Here is a 24,805-nt window from a genome sequence, read left to right as displayed (position 1 = left end):
GCGGTGAGTTTCCCACCATATAAAAATAGGGGATCAACTTGGATACTGAGAGGAAGCCGCACATCATGTGGAATTCAGTAGGCAGTGGCCGTTGATGTGGCCAACCCACTCTGGTCTCTGCATCCCTTTCCTTGAGGGGAGCCAGACCGAGGGCTGCGAGCCCCAGCATTAAAGTACTCTTCTACTCTTTCCACAGAAGCAGGAGGTCCCAGCAAAGTCTGATGTTTACTGTGAGGTGTGTGAATTCCTGGTGAAGGAGGTGACCAAGCTGATTGACAACAACAAGACTGAGGTGTGCTGTCCTCCTGGCAGGGGGAAGCCCTCTCCTGCCCCCTGAGCCAGAATGTCCCAGTGGGAACGGGCTTGGCCCAGCCTTGGCATGTGTGCAGTCACGTCCCATCTCGTAGAAGGCAGTCCTCACCAGTGGGACCTCTGGGCTGGTAGTGGGGGGAGGGGTGGCACTGTTGCTCGGCTTTGTGACTCGATAATTTTCTGGCGGTGGAAACGGCACCCATCATTGACTCATTTCCTGGCCATGTTAAGCATTTCAGAATCTCCTCCACCCTTGCCCAGCCTCCCATCTTCTCACAGGATCCTCTTGTGTTTCAGAAAGAAATACTCGACGCTTTTGATAAGATGTGCGCGAAGCTCCCGAAGTCCTTATCAGAAGAGTGCCAGGAGGTGGTGGACACGTACGGCAGCTCCATCCTGTCCATCCTGATGCAGGAGGTCAGCCCCGAGGTGGTGTGCAGCATGCTGCGCCTCTGCTCCGGCACGCGGCTGCCTGCACTGACTGGTGAGCGCTGGGCGTGGCGCGGGAGAGGATGGTGCCCCTCTTGGGTCGGGGAGGGCCCTGCCAGCCCTGAGCCCGCCGCCCTCTCGTGTAGTTCGCGTCACTCAGCCGAAGGACGGTGGCTTCTGCGAAGTGTGCAAGAAGCTCGTGGGTTATTTGGATCGCAACCTGGAGAAAAACAGCACCAAGGAAGAGATCCTGGCTGCTCTTGAGAAAGGCTGCAGCTTCCTGCCCGACCCTTACCAGAAGCAGGTATACCCGGGCTGGGCTGTGGTGGGCCAGCATGTCAGAACCTGATGGAGCATGCCAAGGCTGGTAATTTTCACGGAAAACCAGCTGTTTCTGTCTCTGGCCATGGAGTCCAATGAAGTTTTACTTGGAGGTGATTCATTGGCTTAAGATGAACCACTGGGGGAGGCCACCTGAAGTAGAGGCCAAATGTAGGTAGGGAGGCTGGGAAGGGAGGCCCCAGGACCCACGGGGCTGGGAATGCCAGGAGCTCTCCGGGAAGAGTGTTTCCAGGGCCTGCCTGGCCTTTTGTGTCCCACTGTGCTCAGACACCCCCAGAGCTGGACCTGTGCCCCTGTTTTCCTTTACAGTGTGATCAGTTCGTGGCGGAGTATGAGCCCGTGCTGATTGAGATCCTGGTGGAGGTGATGGACCCTTCCTTCGTGTGCTTGGTGAGCCTCACTGGGCGATGTGGGTCCTCTTGGGCAGCTGTAGCCTGGGGAGCTGCAGAGACCCGGAAGGGTTGCTGTGAGAAATGGCTGTGGGGTGGAGCCTCTGGGTTCCGCTGTGGGAGAGCAAGGCAGGCAGCCGGCTTCTTAAGCCCCTTCGCTTTCCTCAGCAACTCGGATGTTCTGAAAGAGTATGGTAGAGCTCTGATCCTCGCTCCTGGAAACTGTGATCATAGTTTTGAAAGAGAGAGGTTGGGCAGCTCTCATTCTCCGCTTTTTTTCCTCCTCACCATATAGAAAATTGGAGCGTGCCCCTCAGCCCATAAGCCCTTGTTGGGAACTGAGAAGTGTGTATGGGGCCCAAGCTACTGGTGCCAGAACGCAGAGACAGCAGCCCAGTGCAATGTGAGTAGCTCAGCAGACGGCACCACCAGCCTGTCTTGCCCTGGGGCAGCCTGTGTGAGAATCCTGCTTTAATGGGGAGTTGGTGGTCAGCTCTCCACCCTGCGTTTATGTCGTTGGAAAGCTGAGGCTCAGAGAGGTGGTTAGGCTCACTCATGGTCCGCTAGAAAAGGCAGGGTGAACTACATTCTTGGACTGAAGGGTGGGGTGGATTTTGGTTTTTAGTATTTTTGCTTCTGCCTTGTTACTTTTGTCTTCATTTCCTTTGTGACAGTGTCAGACTTGTACGGGGTCACTCCAGGGACTGCACAGGGTCTGTGGGATTCAATTGTCCAGGCCCTGTTCCCCAGGAACATGTTTGCCCTGGCTGGAGCCTTCACTCAAGGCCCTGAGAGCTGGTCCCTGCTCAGCCGCCCCAGGGCACTGTGGCCCTGGCCTGGCCTGGCAGCCACCATCTGGGTGACCTGTGCTGCTTCCCTGGGTGGGGATGTTTGGTCCGGTCCCTGTTGCTTAATGTTGCTTTGCACAACTTTTCCTTCCTTACTGCTTTCCTTGTGACATGTCAGTGGTGGTTTTGTCATATTGGACCTCTGCAGGGAGGGGCAGGGGGCCCCCATTCTGGCCATGTCCAGCTCTTTCCTCCAGCTAGGCTCCAGCCCATCTCCACTGCCAGCCCCATCCCACAGCTGGTTCTGCTGCTGTCCTGGGGAAATGTGGGCCCGAGCTGGTGTGTAGCTTCTCAAGGCCCGAGCTGGTGTGTAGCCCAACTCAGGCAAGGAGGTTCTGCATGGGGATCAGCATGCAGACTGCTAGCAGGACGCCGGGTGCCAGGTGTAAGTAGATGAAGGGTCCTGAGCCCTGCCTGCATGGGTACTCATCTGCAAACTACTGCAGGCATCTGCTGCCCTGGACATGTGCCTTAGAAGTTTCCAAAACTCTGGGCTGGGCGCAGTGGCTCACGCCTGTAATCCCAGCACTTTGGGAGGCTGAGGTGGGCAGATCATGAGGTCAGGAGTTCAAGACCAGCCTGATCAGTGTGGTGAAACCCTGTGTGTACTAAAAATACAAAATTTAGCCAGGTGTGGTGGCGCATACCTGTAATCCCGACTACTCAGGAGGCTGAGGCAGGAGAATTGCTTGAACCCAGGAGGCAGAGGTTGCAGTGAGCTGGGGTCATGCCACTGTACTGTGCCACTGTACAATGCCACCCAACCTGGGTGACAGAGTGAGACTCCAAAAAAAAAAAAGTTCCCAAAACTGATGGCCGCGTGTTCCCTGCTTTTAAGTGAGATCCTGTCCTGGGTCTTGAGCATCTGGTGCCATCAAGCTGACGTGAGAACAGGTCCTATTTTTGGGTGATACCTGATACACTGATGGGCTGGAAGGGAGTTTGTCCCTCTTAAGACTAAACCCAGCTTCCTCTCTCCTCTCAGGCTCTTGAGCATTGCAAACGCCATGTGTGGAACTAGGAGGAGGAATAGTTCATCCTGCAGAAGCCGCAGCACTCGTTTTTTTCTACTTGTGTGTCTGGGGGAATGAACGCACAGATCTGTTTGACTTTGTTATAAAAATAGGGCTGCCCCACCTCCCCTGTTTCTGTGTCCTTTATATGTAGCATTGCTGTCTGCAAGGGAGGCCCTAGGCCCTGGCAGGCAGAGCTGCTTCGGTGCCCCCTTTCTCTCTGTTAGACGGATGGTGATGCACTGGAGGCCTTGGAGCCCGCCCTTGCGTGGCACCTTCTGGAGGAGGACAGAGCTCTGCTGGCCTGAGCCACAGCTTCTTGACAGGAGGCCACCGACCCTCTTGGTTGGGGCCTTGTTCGACCGAGCCCTGACATGTGCTTGGGCACTGGTGGGCCCGGGCTTCTGAGGTGGCCTCCTGCCCTGCCAGGGACCCTCTCTGTTTCCTGGACCGCTCAGCTGTACAAAGCAGCAAAACAAAGGCAGTTTTATGTGTAAGATTAGAAGCCTGGAATAATTAGGCTTTTTAAATAATGTAATTCCTGCTGTAATAGCACAGGTACGTTGAAAACAGCTGCTGGTGGCTCGGGACATCAGTGGGGCCAAGGGTTCTCTGTCCCCAGGTCAACTGTGGTTTGGCTTTCCTGTCTTTCCTGGCGATGCCTTGCTTGGGGTTCTGTGGGTTTGGGTGGGAAGGGGGCCGTCTGCCTGAATGTGACCTGCTAGCTCTCGGAAGGCCCGGTGGGCCTGGCTTGTGTGTGTGTGGACAGTGGTGGCCGCGCTGTGCCTGCTCGTGTTGCCTGCGTGTCCCTGGCTGCTGAGGCGCTGCTTCAGCCTGCACCCCTCTCCCGTCTCATAGATTCTCCTTTTGACCTTTCTTTTGAAATAAACGTGGATGGCGAGCTCCTAGGCCTCTAGCTTCCTGGTGGAGGGCAGCATGCCGAGGGATCTGCTGGGTGTGGGGTGGGTGCTGTCTGCGGGCCACTTGGGCACTCAACGTTTCTGTCTGCTTCTGGTTGCCAGGAGAGCAAGCAAAGCCAGTAGGACATGCAGTTACTAGTAAATGGCTTTTGTGATTTTTGTTTTGCACTAAAGTTTCTGTGATTTAACAATAAAATTCTGTTAACCAGATCTGGTCCTAAGTGTTTCTGTCACTCCTCAGCCTGAAGAGTTTGTTCATCTCTGATTAGCTCTCAGCCCACAATACCTTTGGTGCCCAGCACTCCCGTGATCCCTCTTGGCCGGAGAACAAAAGCAAAGTGGATAAAGGAAAAGCCCACCTGTTCCTTCCCCAAGACTCAGGGCCAGCAGGAGGTCGGGCGCACCTGAAGGTCGGTCCTGCCCTTCACCCACCCGTCCCCATTCCCCAGAGGCCAGAGTCAGAGCGCATTGCCAGTTCCTTGAGAGCTGCCTTGCTTTTTAAACAGACCATTCCAGAAACTTGTAGTGAGTACCAGTTAAACAAAACCAAGGGGAAACTATTGAGGGAATAACTTAATTTTAAAAAAAAGAATACACACGAACACTCCACATTCAAAACCCAGGGGAACATCAGTCATTTCTCTTTATAAGCTGGGCACATTTGGGAAGCCAGTGAAATGTAGAGGATGTTTGTTCATTGACATTGACCTTCTTGTCCACGTGGGGATGCTGCCTCCACCTGGACATCCAGCAGGGGTATGGCAGAAATTCAGTGGGACTTGGGCTGAGGTCAGGGGTGTCCGGCCAGCAGAGGATGGCCAAGCTGGGCCTCCCTTGTTCCTGCTCAGCCGGAGGGGATGGTGCTGGGTGGAGCCAGGGGGGAGGAAGGTCTGCTCAGTCTGAGCCTCGCTGGTCCCCAGACTCCTGGGCCCCAGTGACCCTCCTTCCCTTGTCCTTAGACACTTAGCATTTTTGTTTGGTTTTCTTATAAAAATAACAGATTTTATGAAGGTAGAGGTCAGATGCTGAATTGAGCGTCTGGCAAAAGTGGGATCTGAGCAGCTGATGCGGGCTGCCAGGGCCAAGCCAAGGGTGTCCCTCATGGCTGGCCTTCAGAGGGACCTCCCCAAACGGCCCTGTCCCTGCCCTTGCTCCCACCCTGGGAGGGGGTGGTGGGTGGCGCTGCTCACACCCACGATGCTTCCCTGTCTAGTCACAGCTCCGTGATCTCCAGGGGGCTCTCCATGATCACATCGCGAAGTTTGTGCAGGGGCGTGGATTTGGCGGACTCTGTGCGGGCGTTGCGCTCGAAGGCAGTGACCTCAGCAGCAGTCAGTGTCTCCAGTGAGCGGCCCAGGGCCTTCTGGTCGTCCTCGGGCAGGCTGTTGAGGTCGGTGGCCAGCAGCGTGCCAGTGCTGCCGTGCACCACATGGATCCCATCAGGACCCTTGAGCTCCACTGGCGGCTTGTGGTGGAAGCGCAGGCTACCCTGCCCTGGGCTGTGGTCTCCTGGCTCCTCGTCCAGCTCAGTCTGGATCAGCTGCAAGAAGAGGCCAGGACCCCCACATGCTCAAGGCTGTGCCCAAGGGATTAGCAGGTGGACAGCCCCAGAGACCCACTGGCTATGTGGATGAACCCTGGGCTCCTACCGCAGCAGGCCTGTCAGACTCCGTTTCTCAAACTGCGTGCAAAGGGAAACTAAATGCTTAACGTGCTGCAGATGGGTTCTCAGGAGGATCGACTTCTTGTGAAAATCGTGTTATGTTTTTCTTGAGACAGAGTCTGGCTCTGCCACCTTGGCTGGAGTGCAGTGACATGATTTCAGCTCACTGCAACCTCCGTCTCCTGAGTTCAAGCCATTCTCCTGCCTCAGCCTCCCGAGTAGCTGGGATTACAGGCATGCCCTGTTGGCCAGGCTGGTCTGGAACCTCTCACCTCAAGTGATCCACCTGTCTCGGCCTTCCAAAGTGCTAGGATTACAGGTATGACCCACTGCACCTTTATTTATTTAGAGACACGATTTCTTTCTGTTATCCAGACTAGAATACAGCAACGTAATCATAGCTCACTGTAGCCTTGAACTCCTGGGCTTAAGCAATCTTTCTATTTCAGCTTCCCGAGTAGCTGGGACTATGGGCGTGTGCCATCACACCCAGCTGAGAATCTTTAATTTTATATATTAACTTTGGTGCTCTATAAAAATCCTTTAATACAACTGTGTTATCTGGGTTTGTTGCCAGTCGGCCTCAAGCAGATCACCTCTAATTGTGTCCAGGCAGTAAGTGTCAACAGGACAAATTGCAGAGGATAAATAGGTGGGGTGGAGACTCAGAACTGGCACTCTTCCTGCATGAGGGTATTCCACTTTAGTTTATTCCTGTTGAGCATGAGGGCCCAGCTGGAAATTCCTTTTCAGGGTAAGTCTGACTTTTGTAAGTGTTGACATAATAATTACAGGCAAACATATGTAGGCCTATTTGACCCTGACAGCCTCAGTTTCTCTTTTTTTTTTTTTAAGACAGAGTCTCATTCTGTCACCCAGTGGAGTATAGTGGCATGGTCTCAGTTCATTGCAACCTCCACCCCCTGAGTTCCAGTGATTCTCCTGCATCAGCCTCCAGATTTGCTGGGATTACAGGTGGGTGCCACCATGCCCAACTAATTTTTTGTCTTTTTAGTAGAGATGGGGTTTTGCCGGTTGGCTAGGCTGGTCTCGAACTCCTGACCTCAAGTGATACCCCTACCTTGGCCTCCCAAAGTGCTGGGATTACAGGTATGAGCCACCGCACCCAGCCAAGTTTCTTGAAATGACATCACCCACAAAGGTATGTTCTTGAGATCTTTCTCTAACCTGAGAAAGACTGCCTCAGAGCCCACCCCATTCCTATGAAAGTCCCCAAGAGCCCAGAGAGCAGAGCCTGCTGTCTGACTTCCTGGCCCCCACCCATTGCTGTCTTTGGTCCTGGCTGCAGAGCTCCAGAGACATAGAAAAAGACAGTAAGAAAGAGAGCATCCCCAGGCTGGGGCACAGCACACAGCTCCCGGCCGCCTGGCCGGCTACCTCAGAGATGGAGGAGTGGCAGGAGGAGGCTTTTTGCACCATCCGCTGTGCAAAGAGCTTTTTGAGCCGCAGGTAATCCTCCAGGACCACCTTCAGCAGAGAGCCCTGGGGAACGGAAAGGGTTAACCCCCACCAAGGCCCTCCCTGCCTGCCTCACCCCTCCCCTCGCCCCCGCTCCTTCTGAGATTCCTGGGTACAGAGACATCTGATCCTGGTGATCCTAGGGGAGAGGATCAGCAGCAGAGCCTGGAGAAGGTGGCCAACCTGAACATACATAGACTCACTCCTGAGCCCTGCCCTCAAGGCCACCGCAGGCTGGAGCAGCCTCCCCATGGTGCAGTTCTCGCCCCAGTGGAGGGTGGGTCTAGCTGAGCCTGGAGGTCTCCACTGCCCTGTGCTCTCTAGAGTGGGGTCCGACCTCAGCCAGGGGACTGAGTGCGGAGCCTGCAGGGAGGGCTCACCTTAATGGGCCCCTCCCGAATGATCTGGCCCAGCTTGGCAATGTTGTCATACTCCTGGATGGCGGCCCGCAGGTATCGGTCGTCATCAGGCTTGACGGCTGCTGGCTCACGTCCAAAAGTTCCCTGGGGAGAGGGGACATTAGCTGGAGCAGAGGCAGGCCCCACACACATGCACAAGGCAGGGGCCACCCCTCAAAGAACACAGCTCCAGGCCGGGTGCGGTGGCTCAAGCCTGTAATCCCAGCACTTTGGGAGGCCGAGGCGGGTGGATCACGAGGTCGAGAGATCGAGACCATCCTGGTCAACATGGTGAAACCCCGTCTCTACTAAAAATACAAAAAATTAGCTGGGCATGGTGGCACGTGCCTGTAATCCCAGCTACTCAGGAGGCTGAGGCAGGAGAATTGCTTGAACCCAGGAGGTGGAGGTTGCGGTGAGCCGAGATGGCGCCATTGCACTCCAGCCTGGGTAACAAGAGTGAAACTCCGTCTCAAAAAAAAAAAAAAAAAAAAAATTTGAGCCAGGCGCGGTGGCTCAAGCCTGTAATCCCAGCACTTTGGGAGGCCGAGGCGGGTGGATCACAAGGTCAAGAGATCGAGACCATCCTGGTCAACATGGTGAAACCCCGTCTCTACTAAGAATACAAAAAAGTAGCTGGGCATGGTGGCACATGCCTGTAATCCAAGCTACTCGGGAGGCTGAGGCAGGAGAATTGCCTGAACCCAGGAGGCAGAGGTTGCGGTGAGCCGAGATTATGCCATTGCACTCCAGCCTGGGTAACAAGAGCGAAACTCCGTCTCAAAAAAAAAAAAAAAAAAAAAAAAAGAACACAGCTCCTGGGCCAGAGGTCACGAAGACCCAGCCCCTCCACCCTCACTCCTTGTGATGCCTGCCCACCCCTGGCCTGGCCCTGGCTCACGTGGGTACGCGTGGGGCTGTTCCACAGGTCGGCGATCTCGCTGAGGTTCTCTGGCAGGTCATCCTCATGCTCCGCCTGGGCAGCCAGCTCCAGATTCCGACAGAAGGGATCCAGCCACACGGGGTTGGCTCTGCAGTTGGGGAGGGGAAGCGTGGGGAAGGAGGGAAGGCTCGAATAGACAGGTGCCCTCCCAGCTTCACCCCACACCCTGCCCATTTCCCTGGCCCAGGTAGTCCTTTCACTGGCTGGGGTGTGAGGCCCCGGCACCTGTGGTGCGTGTTGCCACCCTAGCATCCCGCTAGAACCAGGACCACATGTCACTCTGGATCGCCTTTGGTGTGGAGGCTTCACCCTGCACCCACCACTCAAAGTCTGCACCCCTGGAACTTGAGGCCTATCAGGGTGGAGAGCCCCTCTCAGCCACGCGGTTTCTGAGGCTGGAGGGAGGGTGGCCTGCCCACCAGGGGGCGTCCACAGCCTAGGTTTCAGCCACCCCAGTGCTGGGAGATGGCAGCTCTCCCCAGCTGGGTCCTGGCAAGGCTCCCCAGAGGGGCAGGGCCAGGACACCACTCACCCGTCAAAGGAGTACTTGTTGGTGTTAGGCATGTCCATGATGTCGATGAAGCCACGATTCCCTGCAGGGACAAGGGGTGGGGCATGGAGGGGAGGGGAATAGCTGGAGGTAGGGGTGCTGTTGGGGGATGAGGGAGGGTAGGGTGTGGGGGTGTGGTCCCGAGCCCAATGAAGGGCTTGAGCCAGCCTTATGAGGCCCAGGTGGGCACTCCAGTCCCCCGGCCTGCTGCTGCTTCTCACCTATCCCCCCACCAAGGCCCTCACTCACCAGCTGAGCCAGCCACAATGGCCTTGAGCTTCCTTTTGTGTCTAGAGAGGAGAGAGGGGCTGGTGAGGGGGGCTGGGGCCAAGCTGGCATCTCAGACCCTGCCAGCCTCGTGGCCATCTGGGAGCAGGTGGTTGACCCTATGAGGGTAGGGGTGGGGGACACTCACACGGTCCTGTAGTACCAGTTCATGAGGACGAAGAGCATGGCGGCCAGGAATAGGAGGATGGCCAGGACGATGATCGCCATCTGCGGGAGCAGGGCCAGGGTGAGCCTGGGTGGCAGGGAGGGTGGGAGGGGCTGTGGGGCAAGGCCACCAGGTACCTGCAGGGCAGACATGTCGTCCGGCAGCCGGATGGAGATGGCAGGCTGCACATCCAGGACATTGTAGTTCCGGAAAAGATTCCGCAGCTGCTCCTTGTTCTCGTCAATCATCTGGATCACCCTGGGCGAGGGGCAGGGGTCTCAGCTCTCCTCCTCAGCCATTCCCCCCCATGACAATCTGCTCTGCTCCTGCCTCAAGTCCGCAAAGTTCATTACCCCCAAACATTGCAAGATTGAGGTCTACCCGGCCGGGACAGCTTTGTGTTTTGCAAGGTTCCTTGAATCTTCATGTAGTGATCCTGCTCCATCCTCACAGTGGATGCAATGCTCCCCTTATTTTTTTTTGAGATGAAGTCTTGCTCTGTCGCCTGGGCTGGAGTGCAGTAGCACAATCTCAGCTCACTGCAGTCTCCACCTCCAAGGTTCAGGCGATTCTCCTGCCTCAGCCTCCTGAGTAGCTAGGACTACAGGTGCATGCCACCATACCCGGCTAATTTTTGTATTTTTAGTAGAGATGGGGTTTTACCGTATTGGTCAGGCTAGTCTCGAACTCAAGTGATCCACCCAGCTCAGCCTCCCAAAGTGCAGGGATGACAGGTGTGAGCTACCACCCCCAGCCTGAATATTCCCATTTTACAGATGGGAAGAGGAAGGATCAAAGGGACGGAGTTGCTCATAGCCCCCAAACTCTGCCCTTTCTCCTAGCCCTGCCCACTTCTGAGAGATGGCCCCACACAGTGGGCCTGATGATATGGTCTGTGTCTCCTTTGGTGGGTCCCCTCCCCTACTCCAGGGCAGGGAGGCAAGCAGACAGACCGACAGTCCAAGCACAGACCCTCACTCACCGGTCCACGTCCAGGATGTGGTTGGTATCCCGGTTCACCACGTGGATGAGCAGCTCTGTCTGTGCAAAGTTCACCCGACCCTTCTTGTCCACATGGAACTAGATGGAAGGGGCTTTATAGGGTATGGCCACCATAGCAGGGGCCACAGGGATGGGCAAGCCTCTTCTCGGAGCCCCTTCTGCCCTTCCCTGTGAATAGACCCCTCACTACTGAATGTTTGCTGAGGACCAGGCACAGTACCAATCACTTCACCCACACTGGGTCAGGTACTATTTATTATTGGCCCCATTTTATGGAGGAGGAAACTGAGGCCCAGAAACCTGGGAGAACTTTGTCAAAGCCGCACTGCTAGGAAATGGCTAAGTGGGGCCTATACTGCCTTTCACGCCCTGGCCTTTGCACAATGTCCTGTCTCTCCTGTGGCCTGGCCTCCCCTTCTCCCTCCACTGCCCTGGCCCCAGGTGGTCCCAGGAGGCACCTGCACATCGTCAGTGTTGACAATGGCACCAGTGATGTTGGAGAGCAGGTGGATGAACTCCTCCTCAAAGCTGCGCACACGGTCGGGGATCTCATTAATGACGATCTTCACGCGCTGGTCGTCCCTCAGGATGTAGATGCCGATGATGGCCGTGTCGTTGTGGCCTGCCAGGTCTCGAGCCACAATGTCCACCACGAAGTAGCCGGGGCTGTAGGCCATGAAGAGGTCAAAGGTGCGCAGGATGCCGTCCACGCTCCCTGCAGGAAGCCCGAAGGCAGGGCACAGCTCAGGGACTCAGTGCCCCCGAATCCCCAGGAAGGGGCATGAGCCTCGGGGTAGGTGGGGACGTTTAGGGGAGGCAGCACAAGTGCCCACAGGGCCCAGTAGGGGGCAAAGGTGACAGGCGAGTGGGAATGATGGCCATCTGAAGTGGCAGTGACTTGGGTCTCGGCTCAGCCGGTTATCACGGGGGAGTGCAGATGACGAGTTTGTGACTGTTGTCCTATGCTAGCGTGCAATGGACCATGCACTCCAGAATTCCACAAACAAGGCCGAGCATAGTGGCTCATGCCTGTATTCTCAACACTGGGAGGCTGAGGTGGGTAGATCACTTGCGGCCAGGAGTCTGAGACCAGCCTGGCCAACATGATGAAACCCTATCTCTACTAAAAATACAAAAACTAGCTGGGCATGGTGGTGCATGCCCATAATTCCAGCTACTTGGGTGGCTACTGGGGAGGCTGAGGCAGGAGAATCACTTGAATTCAGGAGGCAGAGTGTGCAGTGAGCCGAGATCACACCACTGCACCCCAGCCTGGGCAACAGAGTTAAGACTCTATCGCCAAAAAACAAAACCCCAAAAAACCCATAGTAGAGATGGTCAGAGGTGGTACAGCACAGTCTTCTCTTAAAGGACAGTACATGGGGCTCAAAATTTGTCACTTCCTAGCTGTGTGACCTCAAGCAAGCTACTGAGCTTCTCTGTGTCTTGATTTATTACAGTAAGAGCAGTGAGAGCTCAGAGGACAAAGGAATGGTGTCTGCTTGCATAACTGGAGGAGGTGGCGCATGAACTAGACCTTGAAGGGTTGGGTAGGGATGTCCGAAGGCAGAGAAGGGGTCCATGCAATGAAGGCAGAGGGGTCAAAGGCTAGAGGAACTAGCTTTGGGAGAGAGCAGGCTGAGGGGGTGCTAAGCAGCTTAGCTAGGCTGGGCACAGGGCCCTTAAGGCCAGCAGGTGGATGTGGAATTGAAAGAGGGATTAGGCGGAAGATCTAGTGAGCCTGGAATGCCAGGCCACAGACAAGGCATACCGAGGAGGAGTCTTTAGATGGAGAAGGGGGACAGGGTTGGGGGTGGGAGTAAGGTAATGGGACACTCACGGGGCATCTTCTAGAGGCTGACCTGGAGAGTCTCAGCCACCCACACAGGTCAGTGCACAAGCAAACACGCACATCCACAGGTATAAATGTGCTCTTTGAATCCTGCTGCCCCGGTGCCCAGCACAATGCCTGACATAGGGGAGGGCGAGGTGTGCAACTGGAAAAACAGGCAGGTATTATGGGAAGGAGGATGGGAAGATGGGTAGATGGACAGATGAATGAAAGGAGGATGGATGGAAGGTACAGAGGATGGAAGGATAAAAGGAAGGAGGGATGAATGAAGAGATGGAGGGATGGACAGATATATGGGAGCAAAGATAGAAGTGTGGATACATGGACGGATGGATAAGTAATGAATAGATGAGAAGAATGAATGAAAAGAAGAAAGGGCTGGTTGGTAGATGTGAGGTGGATAGGTGGATACAATGGAGAACAGATTGCTGGAGAGGTGGATGAATAGGATTGGCATGGCTGGTTGGGGGGCCACCCATATCCTACGGTGCTCCCCCAGACCCTGTCTCCTCCAGATGGCAGTCCATGTAGTGACTGAGAGGTCACGGCTAGAGGCCACTCATGTGCTGCCAGGCCCCTACCCATGGTGAAGACCTGGCCCACATCTTCAGAGTCGTTGGCAAGGGCCCGGAAGTAGTGGATGGCCAGAATGCTGTAGAAGACAAGGCTGTTGTTGCCAATGTCTGCGTCCAGGGCCAGCACCCGGATCAACTCTGAGCCCACCTTGGCGTCGGTGGCCACCCCTGCAGGAACAGGCAGGCGGTGTAAGTGGCAGGGCAGGGGCCGCCCCCACCTCGTGCCCAGGCTCCAGTCCCCGCACCTGCAGTGTACTCAGCCTTGGTGAAGCGTGGCGGCTGGTCGTTGATGTCCTCTAGCACAACGCGCACCTCCTGCAGCGTGAGGTCAGCAACCAGGTCGAGGGCTGGGGAGGGTCCACGGGCAGGTGTCCAGCTGCGATTGCTGGAGGCCTTGACAATGAAGGAGAAGACGGCTTCTCGCTCCCGGTCCAGGTCCCGCAGCACCAGCAGACGCCCGTCGGGCTGCAGATGGAAGTTCTGCTCTTCGTTGCCGGCTGAGGGTGGGACCATGGCACAGGGTAAGGGGGCAGGGCCAGGGGTGGGGCATATTGGGGTCATCTCTAGCCCCAGGTACTCGGGGCACTAGCTCTGTTGGGCCCCACCTGCGATGAAGTAGTACACGATTGCGTTGGGGCCCTCATCTGCGTCCACGGCGCCCGTCACATTGCCCACGAGGGTGCCGCGTGGCGAGTGCTCAGGCACTGTCAGCTGCTGGTACTGGGGGCTGCCTTTCTGCAGGGGGAGGGGGATGTCATCACAGGGGCCAAGGGAAGGCCTGAGTTTCCAGTCCCTGCTTCGGGGCCCTGGGCAGTGACTCTGTAGGCGCTGAGGGAGTTTACTGTCCAGGCCTTATAGGTGAGTAGAACTGTCGTAACCTCAAGGGAACAAAGCATGGCCTGGGGACCTGAGCTCTGCCCTCTCAGAGTGTTGCCCAGAACCCGAAAGAGGGTTTAAATGAGAGGAGCACACAGCTTACTCATATGCATATGCGTGTGTATGCACGCACACTCAGTAGTCTCCAGGGAACATCCCATCCCATGTGCACATACAAAAAAACAACCAGAGAGTTGGGAGTTCACAGGAAGGGCCCTCAGCCCTGCTGTCAATTTCATCTCAGCCCCATATCAATAAATCAAAGCTGGGTGGGGTGGAGTGCAGTGGCACATGCCTGTAATCCCAGCATTCTGGGAGGCTGAGGCAGGAGGATCACTTGAGGTCAGGAGTTCGAGACCAGCCTGACCAACATGGCAAAAACCCCGTGTCTACTAAAAATACAAAACTTAGCTAGGCTAAGTGGTGGGCTACTTGGGAGGCTGAGGCAGGAGAATCACTTGGACCTGGGAGAAGGAGGTTGCAGTGGGCCGAGATCATGCCACTGCACTCCGCCTGGGCAACAGAGCAAGACTCCGTCTCCAAAAAGGAAAAAGAATCAGAGCTAATTTTCATGCTTCGTGTGTGTGCACACAAAGACAAGGGTATCAGTTCCATGAGTCTGGCATTTTGGTCTTTTTTTCAAATCTCTGGGTAGTGATTTGAAATAGTGCTCACTATAGCTCAATACAGTGTAACACAGCTGCTCAATAAATAGTTGTTCTTGTATGAAGTGCAGGCAGAGAGATGCCTCTGTGTCTACCCAAATGTGTATGCTGGCGCAGTGTGTATAGCAGAGTATGGGCGCGTGTGTGCTCGCAGGCAGGTGAGTCTCTGTGTGGGCATGACCAGGGCAGGAGGTGGGCAAACTCACTGGAGGCCTCACGAAGAGGGGTTCGTTGTCATCTATGTCCTCCAGGGCCACCTGCAGCGGCTGCATAGTCTCGTATGGCACCGGCTGGCCCAGGTCACTGGCCACCAAGATGAGCTAGGAGCGGAAGAGCACAGTCAGAGGGGAAGACGGGGAGCAGGCGTTCGACTGGGGACTTCCCGGTGGCCAGGTCCTCTAGACACTTTCCAGGAGGCGAGGTGTGGGACCCTTGCCCAGAAGAAAGCCTGCCTCAGGCCCCGCCCCTCACACCGGGCCCCGCCCTTACACTGTACACCGCCTGGGTCTCCCGGTCCAGGCGCTGCGCAGTCTGGATGAGGCCACTGATTGGGTCGATGGTGAAGAACTCCCAGTCCCGGCTGCCCGCCGTCTTCAGGAAGCTGTATCGCACCGCCCCATTGAGGCCCTCGTCTTTGTCCGTGGCGTAGACCTCGTACACGTTGGAGCGCAGCGGGATCTCCTGCGGGGAGCATGGGGAGGGAGGCTCCTGGACCCCTGAGAGAATCTCAGTTCCCAGGCTCTGAGGGAGCCCTTGCTCTTTCTCCTGCGGTAGCTCAATGTCCTCAACACCTTCCAGCACCCGCCAGGAGCACCTGCCTGCTCAGCTGGATTCTGGGCTTCTGCTAGCTGTTGTCCCCCTTCTCTCCTCCCCAACCCAAGCTAAGGCCATTGACCACTGACAGTCCAGCCTGAGAGCCACATGCTTCAAGCCTTCCCAGGGTGACCATTTTCCCAAGCGCTGCCTTCGTCCTTCCAGTCCCATTCATTGCACGCTGAGGTTTATCGGACAGAAGGGACCCAAGCACAGAGGCCACAGCCACCCTTTGTCCTGTATCACTCTTGCTCTCTCTTCTACCCCAAACACAAGAACTCTGGGGGTCCCCAAACAACACCATCCATCCAATGGTGGACACAGAAAATGGGGGACATGCAGGCAGGGTGACATGGTGGGTAAGATAGGGGTTGGCCACCAGGGTCTAGTCTGTTACTAACCTGCCTGGAACCTAGACATGCCACCTCAAGTCTCTGAGCCTCAGCCTCCTGAACACCAATGAGCTAGGGCAAAGGTCTTGAAAACCTCATTGAAATCATACATTGACCCATGGTTAAACTGCCCAGAGCAAAAGAAAGGGCACACTTTTTCGATTTTCATTGAAAAATGATCAGCTCAGCATGGTTTCATTGTTTATGTCACAGATCATGACAACTGGAGGTTCTAAATGGCAGTTACATCTAATTAATAAACAGTAGGATGACATATAGATAATTAATAAATTCTGGTTGTTCAAGAGACCCATAATTTTTCCAAATGCAAAACCCTTGAAGGGAAAGTCTTAATAAATGGTGCCTTCGGTGTGAAAAAGGACTAGATTATTACTGATTTATACCCTGCCTCATTCCACAAAAGAGATTTGATGCAGCTGACAAGAATATATAAATTATAATAAGATTGATCAAGTTAAAAAATTAGGGTAAAGAAAAAAATTGGTTGGCAGGAAGATGGAAGCTGAGGGGTGGGAAGCAAGATGATGTAAGCCCTAAGCCCGTGCAGGGTCGCTCAAGATGGTCTGACCACTCTGGGCTCCCTAGTGGGCACAGCAAAGAGGACTGACTGCTCAGTCGCTGTAGATGAGACATTAGACACAGGTTAAAACGCAAAGCACATGGTAAAGGCACAATGCTTCTTCGAGCTCCGCCCTGGGAGAGGTCTCTCCTGTAGGACATCAAAGAGGAGACAGAATGACAAGATGGGCTTAGCACGGACATTCTGAGATGTGGAACCTGGGAGGAGTCTGGGGGACAAAGAACAAGTGGGAGACACTCTGATGGTGCCACTAAGGAGCACTCTGGGCCTGCATGCTTAGGAGAAACGGGGAGAGCAGAAGACGAAGGGGTACTTCCCCTATCTTTATATGGCAACTTAGACCAAGAAGTGGAAGAACTGGAGAGATTCCAGAACCTCACCACTTCCCCTTGTTTCTTATTTTGATGCTCATCCTCAGCTCCTGGGCTGTCTCCACACTGTATCAGCAGGAACAACAGACAGACGGAAGGGGCATGTGTGTTTATTCTGAGACATGTATGGGGGAAGTGGGTCATGGAGGAGCCTGTCCTTCTTGGTAGACATCTAGGAGCAAGAGATTGGGTATTTACTTATTATTAATCCTGTTTTGCAGAAGAAAAATAGACTTACAGAAGTCACTTGCTCATAGTCATTGGGCTGATAAGCGATACAGTCAGACTTCAACCAAAGACTTTTTCTTCTTTTGACAGTCTCACTTTGTTGCCCAGGCTGGAGTGCAGTGGTGCGATTTCAGCTTACTATAATCTTTGTCTCCTGGGTTCAAGTGATTCTCCTGCCTCAGCCTCCCTAGTAGCTGGGATTACAGGCATGCACCACCATGTCCAGCTTTTTTTTTTTTTTTTTGTATTTTTAGTAGAGATGGAGTTTCACCATATTGGCCAGGCTAGTGTCAAACTCTTGACTTCAAATGATCCACCTGCCTTAGCCTCCCAAAGCGCTATGATTACAGGCATGAGCCACCGCACCTGGCCAAACCCAAGATCTCTTGCTGGCACAGTGCATATACAAACCACGGTTCAATACCGCCCTGTGTGGCACTGGGCAGGTCTGCCTCCTTCTCTGGGCTCAGTTTTCCCACTCTTACAAGCCTTTTTTAATTAACAAAAATTTTTCCCTGGAGCTACTTTCCAGAACCCAAGTTTCCCCACCTTTACAGTGGGGTGCTTCCACTCTCCCAGGCCACAGCTGGGAGAAGGAACTACTGGTGGGCAGGAGGCTCGGGGGGCAGCAGTACCTCTCTGATGTGGAGGACGGTGCCATTGGGTGGGCGCACAAAGACAGGGCGGTTGTCATTGACGTCGATGACCTCCACCAGGAGCATGGTGGTGCCCCAGAGTGGGGGCTGTCCACCATCCGTGGCCACCACGGTCAGGTTGAATCTCTCGTAGGACTGCAGTGGCCGCTGTGTGGTCACTAGGCCTGAGTCCACGTCCACATGGAAAGCCTCTGGCAGTGGGGGCAGGAGAGTAGCTCTGGTTGAGACATCCTCCCCACCCTTCCCTTGACTCCTGGCCTGGGTGGTAGGCCTGCCCCTCCCACCCCCCTAAAGCATCACAGCTGTCCAAGAAAGGCCACGTACCCACACCAGGGCCCTCAAGTGAGTAGGTCAACTCTCCGTTGGGACCTTCATCCTGGTCGGTGGCCATCATGGTGATGACGGAGGTGCCCGCCGGCTCATTCTCATAGACGCTCGTGCTGAACTGGGGCTTGGAGAACTGTGGCCGGCAGTCATTGACATCCAGCACTTGGATCACCACCTGGGTGGAGGGAGGTCAAGGCCAAAGGTGAGGAGCAGGATGGGGCTGCCTCAGGGGACCTGGCTATGCAGGAGTAAGCCCTGCTCGGGGAAGGACAGGCACCAGCCTGGGAGGGAGGTGCTGTCTTCTCATGTGTTGGAGTCTGACTTCAAGCAACTTATTTAACTCCCTGAGACTCGGTTTTCTTAGCTCTACAATCCTAGATCCTTGGCAGTGTCTGAGTCAAGTAAGCACTCAACAACTAGAACTGTGGTTAACAGGTGATCTGCACCTGGGCCAGAAGCAGAAGCCCCTACCCCGTCACACCGCCTGCTTTGTCCCTTGCCACGCCCCACGGTGGCCCTATCAATCTGGCTCTAATCTCTGTCCCTTCATGCTGGCTTGGTGGGATTCCTCCACTCCTCAAGGCTCCTTTTGACTGGGATTTGTGTCTGGCCTGAGGTTTGGCTTCCCTGGCTGACCCCCCAGCCCAGGGCAGGTCTTATGGACACAGAAAACCATGGAGCCTTTGTTCCCTGACTGCGGGGGCCCTGCCCGAACTGCATCCTCATCAGAGCCCTTCTCAGCAGCGACTTCATTTGTGTTTCGGTTACAGGGTTTCACTCTTGTTGCCCAGGCTGGAGTGCAACGGTGCGATCTCAGCTCACTGCAACTTCCACTTCCTGGGTTTAAGTGATTCTCCTGCCCCAGCCTCTCGAATAGCTGGGATTACAGGCACCTACCACCACACCCAGTTAATTTTTGTATTTCTAGTTGAACCAGGGTTTCACCATGTTGGCCGGGCTGGTCTTGAGCTCCTAACCTCAGGTGATCCACCCGCCTTGGCCTCCCAAAGTGCTGGGATTACATGAGCCACCATGCTCCACCTACTTGCCATAAGAAGAATACTAATGACTAGTCGTGGTGGCTCACCCCTGTAATCCAAGCACTTTGGAGGCCAAGGTGGGTGCATCACCTGAGGTCAGGAGTTCAAGACCAGCCTGACCAACATGGTGAAACCCGGTCTTAAAAAAAAAAGAATATTAATGAGGACTTTAAGTCACAATCCCATTCCCATTCCCATTCCACTGTTCGCATAGCTGTTCTGGGGCCAGGATCTCACCCTCTAGACTCTCAGTCCCCTTTTCGATGCAAAGTTGCAGGCCTCAAGGTTTTGCTTCCTCTTTCTCTCTGTTCCCTTCTTCTGCCTTTGGCAGGCCTATCTTTCTGTTCGCAGTACTCACTTCTCCCTCCGAATAACCTCATCATCCAAAGGAAATTCTCTTGAAAGGGAGGGGGTGTGAACAGCTGAATGGGCCAAGACCACTTCTCTTTGGCAGGTACAGAGAAAGGGCTGTGAACACCCACACATATTTGAATCTCATCCCTGTCACACAGGCATGTGCTGTGTTGGGAAAAGCACGGCATTTGAGGTCAGCAGACTCAGGGCAACAAGAGCAAAACTGGCTTAAAAAAAAAAAACCCAAAACCAAAAAACAAATAAATACAGCTGACTCCTGTATAGTTTGGTTTCTGGACTGTGCTTGCTCTCTCTCTCTCTCTCTCCTCTCTCTCTCTCTCTCCTCTCTCTCTCTCTTTCTTTCTTTCTTTTTTTGTGATGGAGTCTCGCTCTGCTGCCCAGGCTACAGTGCAGTGGCGGGATCTTGGCTCACTGCAACCTCCACCTCCTGGGTTCAAGTGATTCTCCTGCCTCAGCCTCCCGATAGCTGGGATTACAGGCACCTGCCACCGCACCCTGCTAATTTTTGTATTTTTAGTAGAGATGGGGTTTCACCTTCTTGGCCAGGTTGGTCTCAAACTCCTGACCTTGTGATCCACCCACCTCAGCCTCCCAAAGTGCTGGGATTACAGGTGTGAGCCACTGTGCCTGGCCTGGACTGTGTTTCTTTCACTGGGACACTATAGTTACTGGGCCATGTGGAGCCCCAAGCAGTATTTGGGTTTCACCCAGGTATGTTTAGCTGCCTATTTGCCAAAATATTTTGCCAAATAGCAGTCTGGTAAAGATTTCTCCTAGAGGATCCCTGTCTTCCGAAGCCATAGCCATTGTAACCCATCCAGTCACCCTCTTGCCTTCTCCTTTCTGCCACTGTGTCCCCAAGGGGACTGGGTGGCTCTGCTCCCAGTCTGCAGCAGTCCACTTGCTAGAGGCTTTGCTTGTTGCCTCCACAACCCCAATCTCTGTGGTCCCTGGCCCAGGTTGGCCCCCCTCACCTGCACGGAATTTTCTCGACGGTTGCTGGCTACATCCCCAGGGTTGTCTTTGGCCAAGGCAGTCAGGATATAGTGGTCCTTCTTCTCCCGGTCCAGAGAGGACAGCACATAGATGTCACCCTAGCAGGAGAAGGGTGGCTATAGGTCCTTCAGTCATTCAAAAGATACTTATTGAGCACCTACTATGGCCAGCCAGATACTATTATGGACTTCGGAGATTCAGCACTGAACAAAACAGACATAACCCCTTCCCCTAGCAAGCTCCCATTCTAGTGGCTCTTGTTGCTCTCACTATCCCAACCTACCTGGGAGTGGGGTGACCAGCCCAGCCTGGAGCTACCTGCCTGACCAGGGCCTAGCATATAGTAGGTACCCCATAAATATTCATTGGTGTTAATGCCAGGCCTGGAGCCACGTCTGATGGCTCATATCAAGCAGGAAAGAGTGAAAGGGCAGAGTGCCAGAGGATGAGGGCAGAGCAGGGCAGTGGGAGAGAAAGTCCAGTTCCAGCCCCAGTAACTGGGGTAGGCCCTGCCTGACCAACCAGTGCCAGGCTACAGGACTCTTTCTCTATACTGAAAATAGCAGCTTTGAACCGCTTAGCAAACATTTGAAGTCATCTCCCATCTTTTCTCCTGAATTGCTGCTCTCTTATAGGTCTGAGATTCAATGGAGCGTGTGAGATGCACCCTTTGGGGCATCCTCCCTTCCCCAGCTCTGAGTATAGGGCCATGTATACAGTAGGTGCTCAGACACTGTGCCCACTTTCTGCAGTGCTTCCCATGCCTCTTTTCTGACCATCTCAAAAAGCAGCCCCATGGGCTTCAATCAAGCTTTCTAGTGTGGAGAGGACACATCTCAGAAGTTGTCCCACAAAGGGCTCATTACAAAAGACTTGGCCACTTCCTTCAGATCTGTTGCGACAGAAAGGCCACAGTCTCCAGAATGCCTGGGACTCTGATAACAGGGTTTGCTGACTTGGCTAAAGAACGTGAGGCTGCAGATGTCCAGGTGGCAAGACCCAGAGGGATGACTACAATCCTTTTGGTGGTTGCTTGTTTTCTGACCCTGGGTCTTTCCACTTCCAGATCCCAGGCTCTCCATCGCCACTCACCGTGGTGGGGTTGATGGCAAACTTGCCCTCTCCATCTCCAAGGCTGTACTCAATGAGTGCAAAGTTGCCTGAGTCAGCATCAGTGGCAGTGACTGTCAGGATGATTGTGCCCACAGGCACATCCTCAAAGACGGCCTCCTGGAGCCCAGGGGGCAGGGAGAGAGAGTAGGCCAAGGTCAGTCCCAGAGCCCGGGCACTGCCCTAGAGCTCACTGATGCAGGCATCAAGCTGCTCATGGGCTGGGCACTCCCAGGGGGCTTAGAGGCTGGCTGGGTGGGAGTAGAAGATGCCCAAAGACCCCAAGCAATGGGGACAGGTCTTAAGACCCAGCCTGTGGCCTGGCCACCCACCTGGTAGGAGGGCTGGTCAAAGATGGGGTTGTTGTCATTGATGTCCACGATCTCCAGGTAGACAGGGATTTCAGCTGCCCGGGGCGGGGACCCATTGTCTGAGGCCCTCACAGTAAAGTTGAGCCAGTGTACTTCCTCGTAGTCCACTGTCTGGTTGGCAATGACCTTCCCTAAGACACAGAGGCCCCCACTGCCATTCTGGCCACTCCTCACTCATGGCAGCTCTTCAAAGCATGAGGAGAAGGACCTGGACTAGGGGCAGGTGTGATTCCTTGAAGGACGGTGGTTGGGCAGCACTGCCCAGTAGCAGGCCACATGACAGGGACTGGTGTCCAGTTGTTCTTTTTGTGGAGGGTGAAAAAGCTTCTCCCAGCCACAGGGATGAACATCAACTAGCCCGGGACCTAAGACACCTCCTTCTTGGCCTTCCTGCTCCCTCAGTGGTACTAGTAGTAGGAGCCTGAGTGGTGAGGTAGCCCAGGTTTCTGGCAGACATCGAGAGGCTTCCATTCCAACCCAGGAGTAAGTACTCTGTTCCTCCTTTCCCCTGGTTTGAGTATCTGGAATCTGGCATGGAATGCTGGCTATTTTGTATCTGGCCCGATCCACTGAGGTGCCACAGAGGGGCTATGTTCCCTCTTGGGTGTTCAGCAAGCACAGATATATGTCCCCCAACCCTCCTCTGACAGATTTCTGACCTACCTGCTGAGGAGTCCTCCAGCTGGACATAGCCTGGGGGCACCAGGTCCAGCAGGGTGTAGGTGATCAGCCCATTGAGACCCTTGTCAGGGTCCACGGCTGCCACAGCAATGAGCGTGGTCCCTGGGGTGGCCCCCTCCAGGATCCGCTCCGTGTAGTAGGTGATCCCAAAGGGTTTGAACTGGGGTGTATTGTCATTGACATCCAGGACATTGACAGTCAGCTTAGCTGGGGTGGAGGCAGGGAGTAAGGGAGAGGGGAGGGACACCAGTGTGGCTGGGCCAGGCCTTCCTTAGGCTCGGCCAAACCAGGAGAGCATGGCAGCATCCCACAGCCCCCCTGAGGATTGACCTAACTCTCAGGGTGCAGCACATGAGCCTTTCCAGTGGTCTAGTCACTTGCTGTTCCATAAGAGGAAGGGCTGGGTGACCCTAGTGGAGCCCTTGGTCCTTCCTGTGCCCTGGTTTCCTAACCTGCTCAATGAGATAGGGCAAGATGATCTTTAAGACTCTAGATCTTGTCTGAGCTGTCCCCTCTATGTAACCCGCCTGGGCCCTTAACCAGCTGAGTCTCTGACACGGAAGAGATGACCAAGTCTGCCCTTCTTTCTGGAAAACGCATGCTTCTGGGCTGTGAAGATAAGCAGCCAACATCTGCCAGGCCTGGCTCCCCCCACAGCAGCTGTCTCTGCCTCATGGCAGACGCAACTTGAGTCTACCCCATCCCCACTTCCCCCACTCCACTCTCGCTCTGCCCACACAAAATCTATCCCTCTGACAGCCCCTTCCCAGCTCACATCTCAGGCTGCAGGCAGGGTGGCCTGGGCCTGACTGGCAGAAGGTAACACCAGGCCCCTTTGTTCTCCACCATAAGTGCCTCCACCCCCAAAGCAGTGTCTGTGGCCTCAGGTCACCTCCCCTTACTCCTTGCTTCCTCTGTGCTAACCCCGTGGCTTCCTATCAGATCATGGGGTTCCCATCTTACATCCTAGCCACACCCTGGTTACCAGTTCTGCTGACTGAACCTAAGCCTCTGTCAAACCGTTTTTTCTCAATCCGTTCCAGGCTCTACCAAGCCTCCTTCTTACTCTGAGCCTGGGGGTTCAGATTGCACATAGTTCTGGGCTTCTGGATTCCCCACCGCTGAGCTCTGCATAACCATCACCACCCTGGGCCTGACCGTGGCTGCCACCTTCCATCCTTTTATGCTTTTAGTGTTCTCTGACTCCTGACCCCTGGCCCCGGAGCAGCTGGGTCTTGTTGCTGTCTCCCTGGGGACAGACAATTGCTGGTTCCTCACCTGCCCCCTGCCCTGACTGGCTCTGAGTAACCCATGAAAAATGTCTGCAGAGAACCTTACCATTTGGCACACTGACAGAGCGCTCTGGTAGGTCGCTGGCATTGTCAATTACTGAGAGAGTGACCTCATAGGTGGCAACCAGCTCCCGGTTCAGGGGGGACTTCACCATTACGGATCCTGTGGACCAGACCAGGTCAGGTTCAGCCTGAGCAGAAAGCCCTAAAATCTGCCCTTCCCAGGGGTGTGCCTGGCCAAACCCTCCTAATCCCCACAGAGGATGATGGGTCCCCAGTGGCTGCTGGGACTTGTGGCTGAGATGGGCCCTCAGCCCCCTCATAAGCTGGGGGCACATGGCTCTGCCCCTCCCATGATGCTTACTAGCCAGGTGACTTTGGAGAAGTTATGTCACCTCTCTGCACCTCTGTGTCTTCATTTGTAAAATGAGATAATTACAGTACTGACTGTCAACCCATCATTTTCTCAATCCCCTACTATTTTGAGAATTAGAAAAACAAAACGAGTTTCCAATTGTAAAGTGTTTAGAACAGTGCCTGGCACACTGAAGCTATTTAATTCCTTTTTAAAAAAAATGCTGTATTCCCTAACAATGCGAATGCACCTAACACTACTGAACTCCACACTTAAACGTCGCTATAACGGTGAATTTCACTATGTGTATTTTATCACAATTTAAAAAATGCTTAGATTCTAGGGAGATGAAATTGAAAGGAAAATCATGGTAGCTGAAAAGCCCTGAGGGGGTTCCCTGGAGTGGGCAGTGGTGGAAGAGTATGGATGCTTCAGGTCCATCCCTTTGTCTTGATTAAATAGGGAGTGACATGGACTGATTGGTTCTATGGCAGTCCTAGCAAGTGAC

At 54.4% G+C, this 24,805-nt stretch overlaps 2 protein-coding genes across 8 annotated transcripts in view; one reads left to right on the top strand and one right to left on the bottom strand.

Moving 5' to 3' along the window:
• Positions 1-4,463, top strand: part of PSAP (prosaposin) — a 40,555-nt gene extending 36,092 nt beyond the window's left edge. Inside the window, exons 9-14 of the mRNA XM_003928624.4 lie at positions 197-292; positions 610-796; positions 888-1,045; positions 1,393-1,473; positions 1,768-1,875; positions 3,306-4,463. Coding sequence (XP_003928673.1) covers positions 197-292; positions 610-796; positions 888-1,045; positions 1,393-1,473; positions 1,768-1,875; positions 3,306-3,341 — 666 coding nt within the window. The 3' untranslated portion in view covers positions 3,342-4,463. The remainder of the gene's footprint in view (positions 1-196; positions 293-609; positions 797-887; positions 1,046-1,392; positions 1,474-1,767; positions 1,876-3,305) is intronic.
• A 350-nt stretch (positions 4,464-4,813) lies between these two features.
• The window catches only part of CDH23 (cadherin related 23), a 423,515-nt gene continuing 403,523 nt past the window's right edge, over positions 4,814-24,805 (bottom strand). For 6 of the 7 annotated variants that reach the window (XM_074382354.1, XM_074382355.1, XM_074382356.1 and 3 more), the window contains 21 exons: positions 23,989-24,105; positions 22,633-22,857; positions 21,931-22,100; positions 21,581-21,718; positions 20,467-20,586; positions 18,075-18,252; positions 17,730-17,941; positions 15,179-15,370; positions 14,896-15,009; positions 13,754-13,883; positions 13,394-13,645; positions 13,155-13,316; positions 11,180-11,436; positions 10,702-10,799; positions 9,857-9,977; positions 9,702-9,781; positions 9,536-9,576; positions 9,269-9,329; positions 8,695-8,824; positions 7,776-7,898; positions 4,814-5,793 (listed from right to left, as the gene is read on the bottom strand). In XM_074382354.1, coding sequence (XP_074238455.1) covers positions 5,467-5,793; positions 7,776-7,898; positions 8,695-8,824; positions 9,269-9,329; positions 9,536-9,576; positions 9,702-9,781; positions 9,857-9,977; positions 10,702-10,799; positions 11,180-11,436; positions 13,155-13,316; positions 13,394-13,645; positions 13,754-13,883; positions 14,896-15,009; positions 15,179-15,370; positions 17,730-17,941; positions 18,075-18,252; positions 20,467-20,586; positions 21,581-21,718; positions 21,931-22,100; positions 22,633-22,857; positions 23,989-24,105 — 3,248 coding nt within the window. In that variant the 3' untranslated portion in view covers positions 4,814-5,466. Of the gene's footprint in view, positions 5,794-7,314; positions 7,420-7,775; positions 7,899-8,694; positions 8,825-9,268; positions 9,330-9,535; positions 9,577-9,701; positions 9,782-9,856; positions 9,978-10,701; positions 10,800-11,179; positions 11,437-13,154; positions 13,317-13,393; positions 13,646-13,753; positions 13,884-14,895; positions 15,010-15,178; positions 15,371-17,729; positions 17,942-18,074; positions 18,253-20,466; positions 20,587-21,580; positions 21,719-21,930; positions 22,101-22,632; positions 22,858-23,988; positions 24,106-24,805 lie in introns of all 7 variants that reach the window. The other variant, XM_074382361.1, reaches the window with a different exon arrangement.

The sequence above is a fragment of the Saimiri boliviensis genome, chromosome 12, assembly GCF_048565385.1.
Source record: "Saimiri boliviensis isolate mSaiBol1 chromosome 12, mSaiBol1.pri, whole genome shotgun sequence".
Classification (NCBI taxonomy): Eukaryota; Metazoa; Chordata; class Mammalia; order Primates; family Cebidae; genus Saimiri; species Saimiri boliviensis.
Note: the sequence above shows the minus strand (reverse complement) of the source record. Positions and strands in the feature narration are given on the sequence as shown.